Below are 21,768 nucleotides of genomic sequence, written 5' to 3' on the forward strand. Positions count from 1 at the left end.
CACATGTTAAGCTCCACCCAGTGGAACCTGCCGGCGTCTCCTTCTCCCAGGCTGTAGCGCTGGCCAATCGCAGCGCAAACTACTATTCTTTTGTCGTCCGCACTTTCCTCAAAAAAGTGCCATACTGCGGAACATCTACCCCTTGGCAAGGGAGATTTCCGCAAGGGGGTGCTCCGTGGAACAATTGCGGGCCTGTTTGGTTTACCCCGCCTTTTCCCTTTTGGCACCCCACTGCCTCTACCAGCCTGTTGCAGTGCTGAAGATCCCTCCCCCTCTGTACTGCTGTCCTCGCTTGGCTTTCCACCTTCCCTTGATCATCCTGCTGATTTGTTGACCTAACCACAACTTCAGTGATTGGCAACTGTGTCTTATCATCATCCACCTCATTAAACATTAATTGCCGTTCCCCACCGTCATGTTCTTGTGACTTTGGATGCTCAAGAGGTTGGGAATCAGGGCACAAGATCTCATGTCCCTCTTCAAGTCCTCGGAATATCTGAGTGTGGGATCACTTGTTTGGCCAGACTGTACATGGTGGGAGGAAGAAGGATCAGGGTGAGGATTGTGTTGACCAGACTCCTGGCTACTGAGACTCGACTTGGTGGAATACAGGGTGGTGCTGGATGTCACTGATATTTTACGGATGCGCACACTTTAAACAGGAGTAATTTTGCAGATAATTTAAATGTCCTCAGCAAACACCGTCTACGGAAAAAATACACTGGATTGCACTGATATTTTAGGGATGCACACTCTTTAAACAGGAAATTTGGCACTGATAATTTAACTGTCTGCAACGGACACCGTCTACGGAAAAAGTGCACTGGATGTCACTGATATTTTAGGGATGCGCACACTTTAAACAGGAGATATGGCGCGGATAATTTAACTGTACGCAGCGGACACTGTGTACGGAAAAAGTGCACTGGATGTCACAGATTTTTTAGGGATGCGCACACTTTACACAAGAGATGTGGCGCAAACAATTTAACTGTCCGCAGCGGCTAAAAATATATATTGCTGCTGTCACACACAATAGTCCTTAAAAGGATTTTTGGGTCTCTGAAAAGTTTTTTGTATGAAAATCTTCCTGTTACACTCCCTACACTGTCTTTACCTTCCTATGCACAGCTCTCCCTAAGGGCTTGTTCACACGACCGTATGGCTTTTTCAGTGTTTTGCGGGCAGTTTTTAACGGACACGTTTTCCGTTTTTTGTTTCATTCCGTTCCGTTTTTCCGTATGGCATATACAGTAATTATATAGAAAAAATTGGTCTGGGCATAACATTTTTAATAGATGTTTCTACAAAAACGGAACCGATGCGGAAGACATACAGAGTATATTCCGTATGTGTTACATTTAGGGATGAGCGAACCCGAACTGTATAGTTCGGGTTCGTACCGAATTTTGGGGTGTCTGTGACGCGGACCCGAACCCGAACATTTTCGTAAAAGTCCGGGTTCGGTGTTCGGCTCTTTCTTGGCGCTTTTTGAAAGGCTGCAAAGCAGCCAATCAACAAGCGTCATACTACTTGCCCCAAGAGGCCATCACAGCCATGCCTACTATTGGCATGGCTGTGATTGGCCAGTGCAGCATGTGACCCAGCCTCTATTTAAGCTGGAGTCACGTAGCGCCGCACGTCACTCTGCTATGATCAGTATAGGGAGAGAATGCAGCTGCGACGTTAGGGCGAGATTAGGCAGATTAACTCCTCCAAAAGACTTCATTCTGTGATCGATCTGCAACTGTGGATCATTGAAGTGCTATTATTGACTTGCTCACTTTTTTGAGGCTGCCCAGAGCGTTTTTAGATCACTTTTTGTTTCTGGGGTGATCGGCGGCCATTTTGTGACATGTGGTGAGCCAGCACAAGCTATCACCAAGTGTATTTAACCATCGATAGTGTGGTTATTTTGTGCTATATCCTACATCAGCTGCAGGCTGAGCCTGTGTCACCGAAGTGCATTTAACCATCAACAGTCTGGTTATTTTTTGGCCATATACTACATCAGCTGCAGGCTGAGCCTGTGTCACCGAAGTGCATTTAACCATTAACAGTCTGATTATTTTTTGGCCATATACTACATCTGGTGCAGGCTGAGCCTGTGTCACCCAAGTGCATTTAACCATCAACAGTGTGGTTATTTTTTTGGCCATATATTACATCAGGGGCAAGTTGAGCCTGTCACCCAGCGCCTAAAAAATAGACCTGACATTTCTATTCAACCAAATCTGTACTGTTTTAGCTGGTCAAGTTATTTGTAGTGACCGTAAAAGCACACTTTTTTTTCTGGGTTGAAAAACCATTCCCAAATTTGCCATTCTCAAAATAACTAGTTTCTGGTATTTGAGGCCTACTTGAAATCTATCCCAAAAAGAATATCTTACATTGAAGGTATTGATAGTGTCATTCAGAAAAACCTAAGACACACGCTAGCGTGCTGATAGAAATCTGATTCTGTGATTAAACCTATACCTGTCACACAGCGCAAAAAAAAACAGGCCTCACATCTCTATTTAACCAAATCTCTACTGTTTTAGCTGGTCAAGTTATTTGTAGTGACCGTAAAAGCACACTTTTTTTTCTGGGTTGAAAAACCATTCCCAAATTTGCCATTCTCAAAATTGTGGTGAACGGGAACAATGAGGAAAACATCTAATAAGGGACGCGGACGTGGACATGGTCGTGGTGGTGTTAGTGGACCCTCTGGTGCTGGGAGAGGACGTGGCCGTTCTGCCACAGCCACACGTCCTAGTGAACCAACTACCTCAGGTCCCAGTAGCCAGCAGAATTTACAGCGATATTTGGTGGGGCCCAATGCCGTTCTAAGGATGGTAAGGCCTGAGCAGGTGCAGGCATTAGTCAATTGGGTGGCCGACAGTGGATCCAGCACGTTCACATTATCTCCCACCCAGTCTTCTGCAGAAAGCGCACAGATGGCGCATGAAAACCAAGCCCATCGGTCTGTCACATCACCCCCATGCATATCAGGGAAACTGTCTGAGCCTCAAGTTATGCAGCAGTCTCTTATGCTGTTTGAAAGACACTGCTGCCAGGGTTTCCCAAGGACATCCACCTAGCCCTTCCCCAGGGGTGGAAGAGATAGAATGCACTAACGCACAACCACTTATTTTTCCTGATGATGAGGACATGGGAATACCACCTCAGCACGTCTCTGATGATGACGAAACACAGGTGCCAACTGCTGCGTCTTTCTGCAGTGTGCAGACTAAACAGGAGGTCAGGGAACAAGACTGGGTGGAAGACGATGCAGGGGACGATGAGGTCCTAGACCCCACATGGAATGAAGGTCGTGCCACTGACTTTCACAGTTTGGAGGAAGAGGCAGTGGTGAGACCGAGCCAACAGCGTAGCAAAAGAGAGAGCAGTGGGCAAAATCAGAACACCCGCCGCCAAGAGACTCTGCCTGCTACTGACCGCCGCCATCTGGGACCGAGCACCCCAAAGGCAGCTTCAAGGAGTTCCCTGGCATGGCACTTCTTCAAACAATGTGCTGACGACAAGACCCGAGTGGTTTGCACGCTGTGCCATCAGAGCCTGAAGCGAGGCATTAACATTCTGAACCTTAGCACAACCTGCATGACCAGGCACCTGCATGCAAAGCATGAACTGCAGTGGAGTAAACACCTTAAAAACAAAGAAGTCACTAAGGCTCCCCCTGCTTCCTCTTCTGCTGCTGCTGCCTCGGCCTCTTCTGCTGCTGCCGCCGCCTCGGCCTCTTCCTCCGCCTCTGGAGGAACGTTGGCACCTGCCGCCCAGCAAACATGGGATGTACCACCAACACCACCACCTGCGTCACCAAGCATCTCAACCATGTCACACGGCAGCGTTCAGCTCTCCATCTCACAAACATTTGAGAGAAAGCGTAAATTCCCACCTAGCCACCCTCGATCCCTGGCCCTGAATGCCAGCATTTCTAAACTACTGGCCTATGAAATGCTGTCATTTAGGCTGGTGGACACACACAGCTTCAAACAGCTCATGTCACTTGCTGTCCCACAGTATGTTGTTCCCAGCCGTCACTACTTCTCCAAGAGAGCCGTGCCTTCCCTGCACAAACAAGTGTCCGATAAAATCAAGTGTGCACTGCGCAACGCCATCTGTGGCAAGGTCCACCTAACCACAGATACGTGGACCAGTAAGCACGGCCAGGGACGCTATATCTCCCTAACTGCACACTGGGTAAATGTAGTGGCGGCTGGGCCCCAGGCGGAGAGCTGTTTGGCGCACGTCCTTCCGCCGCCAAGGATCGAAGGGCAACATTATTTGCCTCCTGTCTCCTCCTCCTCCTACTCAGCTTCCTCCTCCTCTTCTTCCACCTGCTCATCCAGTCAGCCACACACCTTCACCACCAACTTCAGCACAGCACGGGGTAAACGTCAGCAGGCCATTCTGAAACTCATATGTTTGGGGGACAGGCCCCACACCGCACAGGAGTTGTGGCGGGGTATAGAACAACAGACCGACGAGTGGTTGCTGCCGGTGAGCCTCAAGCCCGGCCTGGTGGTGTGCGATAATGGGCGAAATCTCGTTGCAGCTCTGGGACTAGCCGGTTTGACGCACATCCCTTGCCTGGCGCATGTGCTGAATTTGGTGGTGCAGAAGTTCATTCGCAACTACCCCGACATGTCAGAGCTGCTGCATAAAGTGCGGGCCGTCTGTTCGCGCTTCCGGCGTTCACTCCCTGCCGCTGCTCGCCTGTCTGCGCTACAGCGTAACTTCGGCCTTCCCGCTCACCGCCTCATATGCGACGTACCCACCAGGTGGAACTCCACCTTGCATATGCTGGACAGACTGTGCGAGCAGCAGCAGGCCATAGTGGAGTTTCAGCTGCAGCACGCACGGGTCAGTCGCACTGCGGATCAGACACACTTCACCACCAATGACTGGGCCTCCATGCGAGACCTGTGTGCCCTGTTGCGCTGTTTCGAGTACTCCACCAACATGGCCAGTGGCGATGACGCAGTTATCAGCGTTACAATACCACTTCTATGTCTCCTTGAGAAAACACTTAGGGCGATGATGGAAGAGGAGGTGGCCCAGGAGGAAGAGGAGGAAGAGGGGTCATTTTTAGCACTTTCAGGCCAGTCTCTTCGAAGTGACTCAGAGGGAGGTTTTTTGCAACACCAGAGGCCAGGTACAAATGTGGCCAGACAGGGCCCACTACTGGAGGACGAGGAGGACGAGGATGAGGAGGAGGTGGAGGAGGATGAGGATGAAGCATGTTCACAGCAGGGTGGCACCCAAAGCAGCTCTGGCCCATCACTGGTGCGTGGCTGGGGGGAAACACAGGACGATGACGATACGCCTCCCACAGAGGACAGCTTGTCCTTACCTCTGGGCAGCCTGGCACACATGAGCGACTACATGCTGCAGTGCCTGCGCAACGACAGCAGAGTTGCCCACATTTTAACGTGTGCGGAATACTGGGTTGCCACCCTGCTGGATCCCCGGTACAAAGACAATGTGCCCACCTTACTTCCTACACTGGAGCGTGATAGGAAGATGCGCGAGTACAAGCGCACGTTGGTAGACGCGCTACTGAGAGCATTCCCAAATGTCACAGGGGAACCAGTGGAAGCCCAAGGCGAAGGCAGAGGAGGAGCAAGAGGTCGCCAACGCAGCTGTGTCACGGCCAGCTCCTCTGAGGGCAGGGTTAGCATGGCAGAGATGTGGAAAAGTTTTGTCACCACGCCACAGCTAACTGCACCACCACCTGATACGGAACGTGTTAGCAGGAGGCAACATTTCACTAACATGGTGGAACAGTACCTGTGCACACCCCTCCACGTACTGACTGATGGTTCGGCCCCATTCAACTTCTGGGTCTCCAAATTGTCCACGTGGCCAGAGCTAGCCTTTTATGCCTTGGAGGTGCTGGCCTGCCCGGCGGCCAGCGTTTTGTCTGAACGTGTATTCAGCACGGCAGGGGGCGTCATTACAGACAAACGCAGCCGCCTGTCTACAGCCAATGTGGACAAGCTGACGTTCATAAAAATGAACCAGGCATGGATCCCACAGGACCTGTCCATCCCTTGTGCAGATTAGATATTAACTACCTCCCCTTAACAATATATTATTCTACTCCAGGGCACTTCCTCATTCAATATTATTTTTAATTTCATTTTACCATTATATTGCTGGGCAACCCAAAGTTGAATGAACCTCTCCTCTGTCTGGGTGCCGTGGCCTAAATGTGTGACAGTGGCCTGTTCCAGTGGTGGGTGACGTGAAGCCTGATTCTCTGCTATGACATGAATACAGATTCTGCGCTGACATAAGGCCAGATTCTCTGTTACGGGACCTCTCTCCTCTGCCTGGGTGCCTGGGCCTAAATGTGTGACAGTGGCCTGTTCCAGTGGTGGGTGACGTGAAGCCTGATTCTCTGCTATGACATGAAGACAGATTCTGCGCTGACATAAGGCCAGATTCTCTGTTACGGGACCGCTCTCTTCTGTCTGGGTGCCGGGGCCTAAATGTGTGACAGTGGCCTGTTCCAGTGGTGGGTGACGTGAAGCCTGATTCTCTGCTATGACATGAAGACAGATTTTGCGCTGACATAAGGCCAGATTCTCTGTTACGGGACCTCTCTCCTCTGCCTGGGTGCCTGGGCCTAAATGTGTGACAGTGGCCTGTTCCAGTGGTGGGTGACGTGAAGCCTGATTCTCTGCTATGACATGAAGACAGATTCTGCACTGACATAAGGCCAGATTCTCTGTTACGGGACCTCTCTCCTCTGCCTGGGTGCCTGGGCCTAAATGTGTGACAGTGGCCTGTTCCAGTGGTGGGTGACGTGAAGCCTGATTCTCTGCTATGACATGAAGACAGATTCTGCGCTGACATAAGGCCAGATTCTCTGTTACGGGACCGCTCTCCTCTGTCTGGGTGCCGGGGCCTAAATGTGTGACAGTGGCCTGTTCTAGTGGTGGGTGACGTGAAGCCTGATTCTCTGCTATGACATGAATACAGATTCTGCGCTGACATAAGGCCAGATTCTCTGTTACGGGACCTCTCTCCTCTGCCTGGGTGCCTGGGCCTAAATGTGTGACAGTGGCCTGTTCCAGTGGTGGGTGACGTGAAGCCTGATTCTCTGCTATGACATGAAGACAGATTCTGCGCTGACATAAGGCCAGATTCTCTGTTACGGGACCTCTCTCCTCTGCCTGGGTGCCTGGGCCTAAATGTGTGACAGTGGCCTGTTCCAGTGGTGGGTGACGTGAAGCCTGATTCTCTGCTATGACATGAAGACTGATTCTCTGCTGACATGAAGCCAGATTCTTTGCTATGGCATGAAGAGACTGATTCTCTGCTGACGTGAAGCCAGATTCTCTGCTATGGGACCTCTGTCCAATTGATATTGGTTCATTTTTATTTTTTTTATTTTTATTTTAATTCATTTCCCTATCCACATTTGTTTGCAGGGGATTTACCTACATGTTGCTGCCTTTTGCAGCCCTCTAGCTCTTTCCTGGGCTGTTTTACAGCCTTTTTAGTGCCCAAAAGTTCGGGTCCCCATTGACTTCAATGGGGTTCGGGTTCGGGTTCGGGACGAAGTTCGGATCGGGTTCGGATCCCGAACCCGAACATTTCCGGGAAGTTCGGCCGAACTTCTCGAACCTGAACATCCAGGTGTTCGCTCAACTCTAGTTACATTCTTTTTGCGGACCCACTGACTTAAATGGAGCCACGGAATGTTATTTGCGGGCAATAGTAGGACATGTTCTATCTTTGAATGGAGCGCCTTTTTCTCTCCTTGGCCATTATCTACTGTCCAAAAAAAAAGAAAAGCCTTTAGCTTTGATTACGGCATGCATTCGCTGTGGCATTGTTTCGATAAGCTTCTGCAATGTCACAAGATTTATTTCCATTCAGTGTTGCATTAATTTTTCACCAAGATCTTGCATTGATGATTGTAGAGTCTGACTGCTGCGCAAAGCCTTTTCCAGCACATCCCAAAGATTCTCAATGGGGTTAAGGTCTGGACTCTGTGGTGGCCAATCCATGTGTGAAAATGATGTCTCATGCTCCGTGAACCACTCTTTCACAATTTGAGCCTGATGAACCCTGGCATTGTCAGGAATATGCCCATGCAATCAGGGAAGAAAAAAAACATTGATGGAATAACCTGGTCATTCATTATGTTCAGATAGTCAACTGACCTCATTCTTGAAGCACATACTGTTGCTGAACCTAGACCTTTTTTTCAGGTTTGCCTCACTGATTAGTGGTTTTCTTACTTATACACAGCTGTTCAGTCCCAATCACTTAATTTCTCTTCGCATTGTGCATGTGGAAATGCTCTTACTTTCACTATTACTTTCACTATTAAACATAGCCCTGAGTTCTACTGTTGTTTTTCTTCGATTTGATTTCACCAAACGTTTAAGTGATCGCCGATCACGATCATTCAGGATTTTTTTCCCGCCACATTTCTTCCTCGAATACGATGGGTCCCCACTATCCTTCCAGTTTTTAATAATGCGTTTGACAGTTCTTAACCCAATTTTATTAGTTTCTGCAATCTCCTTAGATGTTTTCTCTGTTTGATGCATGCCAATGATGTGACCCTTCTCAAACAGACTCAAACATCTTTTACACGACCACGAGATGTGTCTTTCGACATGGTTGTTTAAGAAATTAGAAGCAACTAATTGCACCAGTTGGGGTTAAATAACTTATTTCAAGCTGAAAGATAATCGCCCATGCAGTAATTATCCAATAGGAGGCTCATAACTATTTGCTTAGTTAAATCCAGGTGGCAACTTTTTTTTGGAACAGGCAGTGTATATTGCTGCTGTCACACACAATATTCCTTAGAAGGACTTTTGAGTCTCTGAAACGTTTTTGTACAAATAAATATTCAACTACACTACCTAAACTCTCTGTCCCATCCTATGCTCCGCTCTACCTGACTACGAATGAGTCGAACATGCGTCGTAGGGTGCTATATAGCACACGATGACGCGTCTCGGCCAGCCAATCACTGTAATGCCAGTAGTCAACATGGCTACTGGCATTACAGTGAGGGCAGCACTTACCTGCACGTTTATTGGCTGCGTAGTAGCCAAGAAACGTGCGGGGAGGAGACTCGAGCATGGCGCTCAGGCACATGCGGTACTCGGCTGAGTACCGCCATGTGCTGAGCATCGAGATGCTCGAGCCAAACAGGTGATGCTCAATCATTACTAGTGGGTACTAGTGTTATTATTATTATTATTATTTTTATTTTTTATTATTATTATTTTATTACATTTACTGATCTATATACAAGTTGAATCTACTGTCACCAAAAATTTCAATGCAGTCTGAAAGCACCATGTTATAAAGCAGGAGAAGCTGAGCAGATTGATATATAGTTTTGTGGGGGGAAAATCTGTAAAACCTGTAATTTTCAAATTTTCATCTGCGGCCATGTGAAGAGCTATCTGTACAGGAACGAGGGGTTATCAGTGACTGACAGCTATTTCTGTATGCACACTTATACACACAGTGCTATCAATCACTTATAACTCCTCCCTCCTGTACCGATACTGTTCACAGAGGGTAGAAAAAGCACAGATATAAATTTATAAATTACAGGTTTTACTGAATCTTTTCCCACAAAAATATATATCAATCTTCTCCTGCTCTATAACATGATGCATTCAGATTGCATTTCATTTTATGGTGACAGGTCCTTTTTAAGTAATACCATTTTCAAAATACCATGATACTATGTACTTTCTTAATAATTTATGCCCCCTCACCTGCTCATTTTCTTTTATAGGAAACTGGATGCTTTTATTTATGATGCAGCAGTACTAAACTACATGGCCCGCAAAGATGAAGGCTGTAAGCTAGTGACTATTGGTAGTGGAAAAGTCTTTGCTACCACAGGTTATGGTATTGCTCTCCAAAAAGGCTCTAAGTGGAAACGATCCATCGATTTAGCATTACTACAGTTCCTAGGAGATGGTATGTACCTTTTAGCCCTACTGTTGCTTCTCTTTGTGATTCATATATTAGTATAATTTATATATTAGCTTTTAGATCGTATATAAAGATACAAGATAATATGTGATATGATATTTATATTAGAGATGTGCGAACTTCTTGAAATTAATTTCTGGGCCAATTTGCTGTATTGTTCCAATAACTTGATTCAGGTCCAAATTGATTCTAATTAGAAGTGCTCTAATTGGCTTTTCGCATTTTTGTTCTTTCTTCTTGCCACCCACCTTAAGTCTCCCCCCCCCCCCCCCTTTTAAGCTCTTTAACACAATGACAGCAATAGAAAGTAAAGTCAGGGCGACGCTGACATATATAGCTAAGTGTAAACACATAGATAGTGATGTTAACAGCTTGTTTAACCCCTTAAGGACTCCGCTCTATTTCACCTTAAGGACTTACTTTACATTCCCCATATGTCTACTTCATGTTTGGATCATTTTGGGAATGATATTTTATTTTTTGGGGATGTTACAAGGCTTAAAAGTTTAGAAGCAAATCTTGAAATTTTTCTGAAATTTTCAAAAACCCAATTTATAGGGACCAGTTCAGGTCTGAAATTACTTTTCGAGGCTTACATAATAGAAACCACCCAAAAATGACCCCATTCTATAAACTACACCCCTCAAGGTATTCAAAACTAATTTTACAAACTTTGTTAACCCTTTAGATGTTCCACAAGAATTAATGGAAAATAGAGATACCATTTCAAAATTTTACTTTTTTGGCAGATTTTCCATTTTAATATTTCTTTTCCAGGTACAAAGCAAGGGTTAACAGCCAAACAAAACTCTAAATGTATGGCCTTGATTCTGTAGTTTACCGAAACACCCCATATGTGGACGTAAACCGCTGTACGGGCACACGGCAGGGCGCAGAAGGAAAGGAATGCCATATGGTTTTTGGAAGGCAGGTTTTGCTGGACAGTTTTTTTTGACACCATGTCACATTTGAAGCCCCCCTGATGCAACCCTAGAGTAGAAACTCCATAAAAGTGACCCCATCTAAGAAACTACACCCCTCAAGGTATTGTCACTACCAGAGATTTGGGACGTTCTCACAGCTCTGTTTCTCCACCCCTGTGATGATGTCACTACTAGAGCTGGGAGGAGTTCTCACTGCTCTGTTTACTTTTGGTTTCCTTCCTCCCAGCTGTTCCTCATGCGTTTGATTTCCCTCTCTTTATATCACCCCTCCTCCTATTGTAGGGCGTGGATTATAGTTCTCATTTCAGTTGTAGCTCTTGCTTTAGTATCTTCACTTGTAGCTATCAGTTCACTGGACCTGTGTTCTGCTGCAGCAAGCACTCCGGATATTGCCAGCTGTCCTTGGATCCGTCTTCTCTGCGGCTGCAACACCTTCAGCTAAGTGTACAGACATTGTTGTGTACCTGATTATTTTCTGACTGGATCTGAGGTGGCCACGGTTCCCTCCATATACTGAGTAGGGCACCGGTGGCCGTGCCCCTTCCACTATTGTAGGGGTTACAGTGGTCATCAGTCTTAGGCACGTGGGCATGCCTCGTTCCGCCATTTGGATCCGGGCATGTGCTTTAGAAGAATAGGGAGAGCTTTGAGGGTCTGACAGGGGTCACCCTTTATCCTCCCTAGTTTTGGTCCGGTCAGTAGCTCTTTTACTGTGTATACTATTGTTGCTCACATACAGCCGTGACATTATAATCCACCAAAACCGTCCTTTTTTGACATGGATCCGCTTTCTGGCCTGGTTGACCGCATGCAGGGTCTTTCTTTGGAAGTAGTGGATCTCCGTCAATCTATGACTCAGCTTCAAGCATTGGGCTCTGCTCCGGCTCATGGAGTCTGTTGCGAGCCAAAGGTCTCACTTCCGGAAACGTTCTCCGGGGGCAGTGAGAATTTTGTTCGCTTCAGAGAGGCATGCAAACTCCATTTTTGCTTGTGTCCCCACTCCTCTGGTAAGGAGGAGCAGAGGGTGAGGATTGTCATCTCCCTGCTCAGGGGTAATGCTCAGACTTGGGCTTTTTCGCTGCCATCAGGGGATCCCTCCCTTCGATCCGTGGAAAGATTTTTTGTGGCCCTGGGGCAGATTTATGATGACCCGGATCGTGTTGCTCTGGCCGAATCTAACTTAAGTATTTTATGCCAGAACAAACTGTCTGCGGAGCTTTATTGTTCTGAATTTCGGAGATGGGCAGCTGATTCGGGTTGGAATGATGCTGCACTCCGGAGTCAGTTCTGTCATGGTCTCTCAGAGAGATTGAAAGATGTGTTTGCTTTCCATGAGAGACCAACATCCTTAGAGTCTGCCATGTCATTGGCGGTACGCCTTGACAGGCGTCTAAGAGAAAGAAACGAGACCTCTCTGTCCAGCCATTGTCAGTCTAGGGGCAGTGGTGCGGACTCATTCAGTGTGCAGGGGCCTCATCCTGTCTCACTCCCCTCTGAGGAGGAGCCTATGCAGCTAGGTCGACTTGCCCCTGATAAAAGAGGATTTAGTCCTCAGAGTATGGTGTGTTTTTGTTGTGGGGGCATAGGTCATTTGGCAAATGTTTGTCCCTCTAGGAGATTCTTGAACTGTACTAAGAGCGATAATAAGAGAAAAACCTCAAAAGGTAAATCATTAAATTCTGCTTCATCTGCTACTTTGGGCAAAGTTGATGTAGGAATTGATGCTTTTCCTCTGACCTGCAGTTACCGTTTTCTCCTGTCTGCCAGGGTGGCGCTAGAGAGCAAAGTCATTTCTTGTGAGATTTTTGTCGATAGTGGAGCGGCCGTCAATCTTATTGACACTGAATTTGTAGCCATGCATGGTTTTCAGGTTTGCACATTAGAAAAGGATATACCTGTTTTTGCTATTGACTCTGCTCCACTCTCACAGAGATCTCTGAAGGGCATTGTTCACAATATCCGGCTAGCTGTAGGTGACACTCATGTGGAGGATATATCTTGTTTTGTCCTTAACGGATTGCCTTCTCCTCTAGTTTTGGGGTTACCCTGGCTCACTAGACATAACCCCACTATTGATTGGCAAGGAAGGCAAATAAATGAGTGGAGTGACTTTTGTAGAGAGAATTGTCTTACAGCGACTTTTGCAGAGGTGTCTACTAAAACTGTGCCATCATTTCTCTCTGATTTCTCGGACGTGTTTTCCGAGAGCGGTGTTCAGGAGCTACCTCCTCACCGGGAGTTTGACTGTCCCATTAACCTCATTCCCGGCGCCAAGCTGCCAAAAGCACGCCTCTACAATCTCTCACAACCGGAAAGAATCGCAATGCGAACTTATATCTCCGAGAGTCTCGAGAAGGGGCATATTCGTCCCTCAAAGTCACCTGTGGCCGCGGGGTTTTTTTTGTTAAAAAAAAAGATGGCTCTCTGAGACCTTGCCTAGATTTTAGGGAGCTGAACCGTATCACGATTCGCGATCCCTATCCCCTTCCTCTGATCCCGGACCTCTTCAACCAAATTGTTGGGGCCAAGGTGTTTTCCAAATTGGATTTGAGAGGCGCGTACAACCTGGTCAGGGTCAGAGAGGGGGATGAATGGAAAACGGCCTTTAATACCCCTAACGGGCATTTCGAGAATCTCGTTATGCCTTTCGGCCTGATGAATGCTCCGGCCGTCTTTCAGCATTTTGTTAATAGTATTTTCTACCATTTAATGGGGAAATTTGTATTGGTGTATCTTGATGATATTTTGATTTTTTCCCCTGATGTTCAGACCCATCAGGATCATCTTTTTCAGGTTCTGCAGATTCTGCGGGAAAATAAATTGTACGCCAAGCTGGAGAAATGTCTTTTTATGGTATCGGAGATTCAATTTCTGGGATTTCTCCTCTCTGCTTCTGGTTTTCGCATGGATCCGGAGAAGGTCCGTGCTGTACTTGAGTGGGAGCTTCCTGAGAATCAGAAGGCATTGATGCGCTTTCTGGGTTTTGCGAACTATTACAGAAAGTTCATTTTGAATTATTCCTCTGTTGTCAAACCCCTTACTGACATGACAAAAAAGGGGGCGGATTTTTCCTCTTGGTCGGAGGAGGCGCTTGCAGCCTTTTCTAAGATTAAAGAGAGTTTTGCGTCTGCTCCCGTCTTGGTGCATCCCGATGTTTCCTTACCTTTTATTGTTGAGGTGGATGCTTCCGAGGTGGGTGTGGGTGCGGTTTTGTCCCAGGGCCCTTCTCCTGCCAAATGGCGACCCTGTGCCTTTTTCTCTAAAAAACTCTCCCCAGCAGAGAGAAACTATGATGTGGGAGATAGGGAGTTGTTGGCCATCAAGTTGGCTTTCGAGGAATGGCGCCATTGGTTGGAGGGGGCCAGGCACCCTATCACCGTTTTTACCGACCATAAGAATCTGGCATACTTGGAGTCGGCCAGGCGTATGAATCCGAGACAGGCCAGATGGTCTCTGTTCTTCTCCAGATTCAATTTTGTTGTTACATTCCGACCTGGGATAAAAAATGTGAAGGCTGATGCTCTCTCTCGCTGTTTTCCGGGAGGAGGAAACTCTGAGGACCCGGGTCCCATTTTGCTGGAGGGGGTAGTTGTTTCTGCTCTATATTCCGATTTGGAGGCCGAGGTCCAGGCTGCCCAGACTGAGGCACCTGCCCGTTGTCCTTCTGGGAAGTTGTTCGTGCCTCCTGAGCTACGTCACAAACTCTTTAAGGAGCATCATGATACGGTTCTTGCTGGTCACCCCGGGAGTAGAGCCACGGTAGATCTCATTGCTCGGAGATTTTGGTGGCCGGCTCTTCGTAAGTCGGTGGAGGGTTTTGTGGCTGCTTGTGAGACGTGCGCTCGCGCTAAGGTCCCTCGTTCACGGCCTTCAGGTTCCCTTCTCCCGTTACCCATACCTTCCCGTCCTTGGACACACCTGTCCATGGACTTTATCACGGATCTTCCTCGTTCCTCGGGGAAGTCGGTGATCCTGGTGGTGGTGGACCGTTTTAGCAAGATGGCTCATTTCGTACCTTTCCCTGGTTTATCCAATGCTAAAACGTTGGCGCAAGCTTTTGTCGACCATATTGTTAAATTTCACGGCATTCCCTCTGATATTGTTTCCGATAGAGGCACGCAGTTTGTGTCCAGGTTCTGGAAGGCTTTCTGTTCTCGCCTGGGGGTTCGGCTGTCCTTCTCTTCTGCTTTTCACCCGCAGTCGAATGGTCAGACTGAGCGCCTCAATCAGAATCTGGAGACATATTTGCGCTGTTTTGTGGCAGAGAACCAGGAGGATTGGTGTTCATTTCTCCCTCTTGCTAAGTTTGCTCTGAACAACCGTCGTCAGGAATCTTCTGATAAGTCACCATTCTTTGGTGCATATGGGTTCCATCCGCAGTTTGGGACATTCTCGGGAGGGGCTCTTTCTGGTTTACCTGAGGAGGAGAGATTTTCCTCGTCTTTGTCTACCATTTGGCAAAAGATTCAGAGTAATCTTAAAAAGATGAGTGAGAGGTATAGGCGTGTGGCTGATAAGAGACGTGTGCCTGGTCCGGACCTGAATGTGGGTGATCTGGTGTGGTTGTCTACAAGAAATATTAAACTGAAGGTTCCCTCCTGGAAATTGGGTCCCAAGTTTATTGGGCCTTATAAAATCTTGTCAGTCATCAATCCTGTTGCCTTCCGTCTTGATCTTCCACGGGTTTGGAAGATACATAATGTATTTCACAGATCTCTCTTAAAACCATATGTCCAGCCCACGGTACCCTCCTCTTTGCCTCCTCCTCCGATTTTGGTTGATGGCAATCTGGAGTTTGAGGTTTCCAGAATTGTGGACTCTCGCATTGTCCGCGGTTCTCTTCAGTACCTCGTTCATTGGAAGGGTTATGGTCCTGAGGAGGGGATGTGGGTTCCGGTGTCGGACATTAAAGCCACTCGCCTCATCAGGGCATTTCATAGGGCTCATCCTTAGAAGGTGGGTCCTGGGTGTCCAGAGTCCACCCGTAGAGGGGGGGGGGGGTACTGTCACTACCAGAGCTTTGGGACGTTCTCACAGCTCTGTTTCTCCACCCCTGTGATGATGTCACTACTAGAGCTGGGAGGAGTTCTCACTGCTCTGTTTACTTTTGGTTTCCTTCCTCCCAGCTGTTCCTCATGCGTTTGATTTCCCTCTCTTTATATCACCCCTCCTCCTATTGTAGGGCGTGGATTATAGTTCTCATTTCAGTTGTAGCTCTTGCTTTAGTATCTTCACTTGTAGCTATCAGTTCACTGGACCTGTGTTCTGCTGCAGCAAGCACTCCGGATATTGCCAGCTGTCCTTGGATCCGTCTTCTCTGCGGCTGCAACACCTTCAGCTAAGTGTACAGACATTGTTGTGTACCTGATTATTTTCTGACTGGATCTGAGGTGGCCACGGTTCCCTCCATATACTGAGTAGGGCACCGGTGGCCGTGCCCCTTCCACTATTGTAGGGGTTACAGTGGTCATCAGTCTTAGGCCTCTTTGGCATGCCTCGTTCCGCCATTTGGATCCGGGCATGTGCTTTAGCAGAATAGGGAGAGCTTTGAGGGTCTGACAGGGGTCACCCTTTATCCTCCCTAGTTTGGGTCCGGTCAGTAGCTCTTTTACTGTGTATACTATTGTTGCTCACATACAGCCGTGACAGGTATTCAAAACAGATTTTACAAACATCGTTAACCCTTTAGGTGTTCCACAAGAGTTATTGGCAAATGGAGATAAAATTTCAGAATTTAAATTTTTGGGCAAATTTTCCATTTTTCCCAGTAACAAAGCAAGGGTTAACAGCCGAACAAAACTCAATATTTATGGCCCTGATTCTGTAGTTTACAGAAACACCCCATATGTGGTCGTAAACGTCTGTACGGGGACATGGCAGGGCGCAGAAGGAAAGGAATGCCATACGGTTTTTGGAAGGCAGATTTTGCTGGACTGTTTTTTTTTTTGACACCATGTCCCATTTGAAGCCCCCCTAATGCACCCCTAGAGTAGAAACTCCAAAAAATTGGCCCAATTTTAGAAACTACGGGATAGGGTGGCAGTATTGTTGGTACTAGTTTAGGGTACATATGATTTTTGGTTGCTCTATATTACACTTTTTGTGAGGCAAGATAACAAGATATAGCTGTTTTGGCACCGTTTTTATTTTTTGTTATTTACAACATTCATCTAACAGGTTAGATCATGTGATATTTTTATAGACCAGGTTGTCACGGATGCGGCAATACCTAATATGTATACTTTGTTTTTATTTATGTTCCATAGTCTGAGAGCCATATTTTTTTAAGTTTTTGGGCGATTACCTTGGGTAGGGTATGATTTTTGAGGGATGAGATGACGGTTTTATTGGCACTATTTTGGGGTGCGTGTGACTTTTTGATCGCTTGCTATTACACTTTTTGTGATGTAAGGTGACAAAAAATGGTTTCTTTAGCACAGTTTTAATTTTAAATTTTTTACGGTGTTCATCTGAGGGGTTAGTTCATGTGATATTTTAATAGAGGCGGTCGATATGGATGCGGCGATAGCTAATATGTATACTTTTTATTTATTTATGTAAGTTTTACACAATAATATAATTTTTGAAACAAAAAAAGAAAATCATGTTTTAGTGTCTCCATATTCTGAGAGCCATAGTTTTTTCAGTTTTTGGGCAATTATCTTAGATATGATCTAATTTTTTGTGGGATGCGATGACGGTTTGATTGGCACTATTTTGGGGTGCATATGACTTTTTTATCGCTTGCTATTACACTTTTTGTGATGTAAGGTGACAAAAAATGGTTTATTTAGCACAGTTTTTATTTTTTATTTTTTACGGTGGTCATCTGAGAGGTTATGTCATGTGATATTTTTATAGAGCCAGTCGATACAAACGCGGCAATACCAAATATGTATATTTTTATTTTATTTATGTAAGTTTTACACTATAACAGCTTTTTTCAAACAAAAAAAATTATGTTTTAGTGTCTCCATATTCTGAGCCATAGTTTTTTTTATTTTTTGGGCGATTGTCTCAGGTAGGGGCTCATTTTTTGCGGGATGAGGTGACGGTTAGATTGGTACTATTTTGGTGGGAAAACGCCTTTTTGATCGCTTGCTGTTGTACTTTTTGTGATCTAAGGTGACAAAAAAATGGTTTATTTAGCACAGTTTTTTTTTTGTTTTTTTACTGTGTTAATCTGAGGGGTTAGGTCATGTGATATGTTTATAGAGCCAGTCGATACGGACGCAGTGATACCTAATATGTATACTTATTTTTTTTCCCTATTTTTTCCAATTTTTTTTTACTTTATTTGGGGAAAATGACGTTTTTATTTATTTTTACTTGAAACAAAATTTTTTTGGGGGGAAAACTTTATTTTTTCAACTTTTTTTTCACTTTATTTTTTTGTCCCACTTTAACACTTGAACTTTGGGGGGTATATTCCTTTACAATGCATTCCAATACTTCTGTATTGGAATGTATTGGCTGTATGAGTAATACTGTGTGTATTACTCATACAGCTTCCGGGGCCTGTGAGATCCAGGGGGCTGGATCTCACAGGCTCTTCACCGGAAGGCAGCGCAATGCCTTCCTTAGACATCGCGCTGCCTTCCATGCCATCAGGTCCCCCCCACAGCCGCATGGGGACCCGATGGCACTGCCGACCACCGCCGCAACCGCAGGTAAAAGGCGCAAACCGCAGGTATGAATTGACCTGCGGTTTGCGGCGATCGCCGATATGGGGCGTTGTGACAGGATGCCCGCTGAATGATTTCAGCAGGCATCCTGTCACAATTAACCCCCGCTACGCCGCAATCGCGGTTTAAACCCATGACGTACGCCTTAAGGACTCGGGAAACATGCCGTACCGGTACGTCATGCGTCCCTAAGGGGTTAAGAACACATCACACCTTTCCACTTCTTATGCTTTTTAATATTAGCTAAACAGAAAAGTTCTAAAATTGTCCCATATTGGGGGCTGATGGTGTTTAAACACACACAGTGTTGTCATAAAAAAAACTATGGCTTGCTAGGAACGAGTGTCCAAAAAGGATTCCTTTATGGGCAGATGCCTACCCATATTTATACATACAAATGGTAGTGTTAGGAGATACAATGATTTTTTGAACTTGCATTAAGTAATTCTCCCTTTTTTAGGGGAGCATCAGCAATAGAGTGTGAAAGTAGAAAAGGTAAGGTCTAAGGTATGTTAGTGCATAGTGTATTAGTGGCATGTGGCAGCGATAGTAATAGCAGCAGTAGCAGCACAGCTGGGAACAGACAAAGCAGTAGATGTTTGTGTGACTTTGTAGGGGTAATAATAGTAGTATTATTGGTTACTGGGTAGGGCTTACAGTAGTGGCAGTAGGAAATTAGCAGCTGTGGTGGTGGCAGCAGCAGCCATACAGTATGGAACATGATAGTACAGGTGAAACTCGAAAAATTTGAATATCGTGCAAAAGTCCATTTATTTTAGTAATGCAAATTAAAAGGAATTGCATTAATGCAGCTTAAAATTAGAATTCTGTGAAAAGGTTCAATATTCTAGGCTCAAAGTGACACACTCTAGTCATCTAATTAATCCATATCCCCTGAGCAAAGGGTACCTCAGAATTCAGACTTTGGGGTTTCATAAGCTGTAAGCCATAATCATCCAAATTACAACAAATAAAGGCTTGAAATATCTTGCTTTGCATGTTATGAGTCTATCTTACCTTTTAAGTTGCATTACTGAAATAAATGAACTTTGCACGATATTCAAATTTTTCGAATTTCACCTGTAGGATGGCAGACAGCAGCAGTGGCATGATGGAGCCAGAGATGAATAGCCACTGTTAGTAAAGGCAGATCTATTTATTCAGTTGGAGTGTGAAAATCCTCACGTATCCATCTCTGATTCATTTTGACAAAAGTGATGAAGGGCAAGTTTTCTTGATTGGATGTGACAGCGCCACCTGATAGGATAGAGCCAATGTCTGTGATCTGCCTGCCCAGAAGACCATGGAGTGAGGGAATGAGGTATATACCAGGAAAAGGTCAACGTTAATTAGAAAATAAATTTTTAACAGGTTCAGGACCTTGGACGAGAATGCTCGTCCTAACTTGCAGGTACTTAATGCACTAGGAGGAGCATTCTCGTCCTAGGGTTAACGCGCTGCCCCACAACTGCTGCCAGGATCAGCAGCAGGGGCCCGGCTGATACTGACAGCTGGGCCCCTGCTGTATCTGCCAGCATCGGTGAAAACACAGATGCCGGCAGATTAAGCCCCTGTTTGAAGCGGTCACGCTGACCGCAGCATACAGGGGGTTTGCGGCAGCTTGTACATCCTCATCGGGTCCCCGTGCTGCGGTGACGGGAACCGAGCGTTGCTATGGCAGCCCCAATGCCTTGAACAGGCATCAGGACTGCCAGCTATGGAAGCCCAGGAGATCCAGGCCCAGGGCTGGGTCTCCTAGGCAACTGTTAGCGTCTTACAGTGTAAGACACTGACAGTTCAATACACCACAATACAGATGTATTGTGCTGTATTAAAACAGGGATCAGACCCTGTCCATAGTGGGACAAAAATAAAGTTAAAAAAGAAGTTAAAAAAAAAAAGTTTTACGAAAAAAATATTAAAGTTTCAAGTAAAAAAAATAAAAATAAATTTCCCCCAAATATAGTAAAAAGAAATTTGTAAAAAAAAGGGAAAAAAAGAAAAGTAGACATATTAGGTATCACTGCGCCCGGATCGACCGGCTCTATAAACATATCACATGACCTAACCTCTCAGATGAACACCGTAAAAATAAAAAAATTAAAGCTGTGCTAAATAAACCATTTTTTGTCATCTTACAACAGTAAAACACCAAGTGATTAAAATGGCGAATGCCCGCAAAAATTGTACCAATCTTACCTTCACCTCATCCCGCAAAAAATGAGCCCCTACCTAAGACAATCGCCCTAAAAATAAAAAAAACTATGGCTCAAAATATGGAGACACTAAAACATCATTTTTTTTGTTCTAAAAATGCTGTTATTGTGTAAAACTTAAGTAAATAAAAAAGTATACATATTAGGTATCATCACGTCCGTAATAACCTGCTCTATAAAAATATCACATGACCTAACCCCTCAGATGAACACCGTAAAAAAAATAAAAAGTGTAATAGCAAGCGATCAAAACAGCATATGCACCCCAAAATAGTGCCAATCAAACCGACATCTCATCCCGCAAAAATGATACCCTACCTAAGATAATCACCCAAAAACTGAAAAAACTATGGGTCTCAGAATATGGAGACACTAAAACATGATTTTTTTTTTTGTTTCAAAAATATTATTGTGTAAAACTTAAATAAATAAAGAAAAGTATACATATTAGGTATTGCCACGTCCATAACGACCAGCTCTATAAAAATACCACATGACCTAACCCCTCAGGTAAACACCGTAAAAAAAATCAAAATAAAAACTGTGTAAAAATAAAGATATTTTTTATCACCTTACATCACAAAAAGTGTAATAGCAAGCGATCAAAAAGTCATACGCACCCCAAAATAGTGCCAATCAAACCCTCATCTCATCCCGAAAAAATCATACCCTATCTAAGATAATCGCCCAAAAACTGAAAAAAACTGTGGCTCTATGGCTGATAGAGACGATGGAGACACTAAAACATGATTTTTTGGTTTAAAAATGAAATCATTGTGTAAAACTTACATAAATAAAAAAAAAGTATTCATATTTGGTATTGTCGCGTTCGTGACAACGTGCTCTATAAAAATACCAAATGATATAACCTGTCAGATAAATGTTGTAAATTAAAAATAAATAAAAAAACGGTGCCAAAACAGCTATTTC

The 21,768-nt window shown here is 45.3% G+C and overlaps 1 protein-coding gene across 1 annotated transcript in view; it reads left to right on the forward strand.

Annotated features, from left to right (window-relative positions):
- Positions 1-21,768, forward strand: part of GRIN2D (glutamate ionotropic receptor NMDA type subunit 2D) — a 642,162-nt gene that overhangs the window by 491,539 nt on the left and 128,855 nt on the right. Inside the window, exon 10 of the mRNA XM_040434835.1 lies at positions 9,791-9,978. Within this exon, the coding sequence (XP_040290769.1) occupies positions 9,791-9,978 (188 nt within the window). The remainder of the gene's footprint in view (positions 1-9,790; positions 9,979-21,768) is intronic.

The sequence above is a fragment of the Bufo bufo genome, chromosome 1 (assembly GCF_905171765.1).
Source record: "Bufo bufo chromosome 1, aBufBuf1.1, whole genome shotgun sequence".
Taxonomy (NCBI): Eukaryota; Metazoa; Chordata; class Amphibia; order Anura; family Bufonidae; genus Bufo; species Bufo bufo.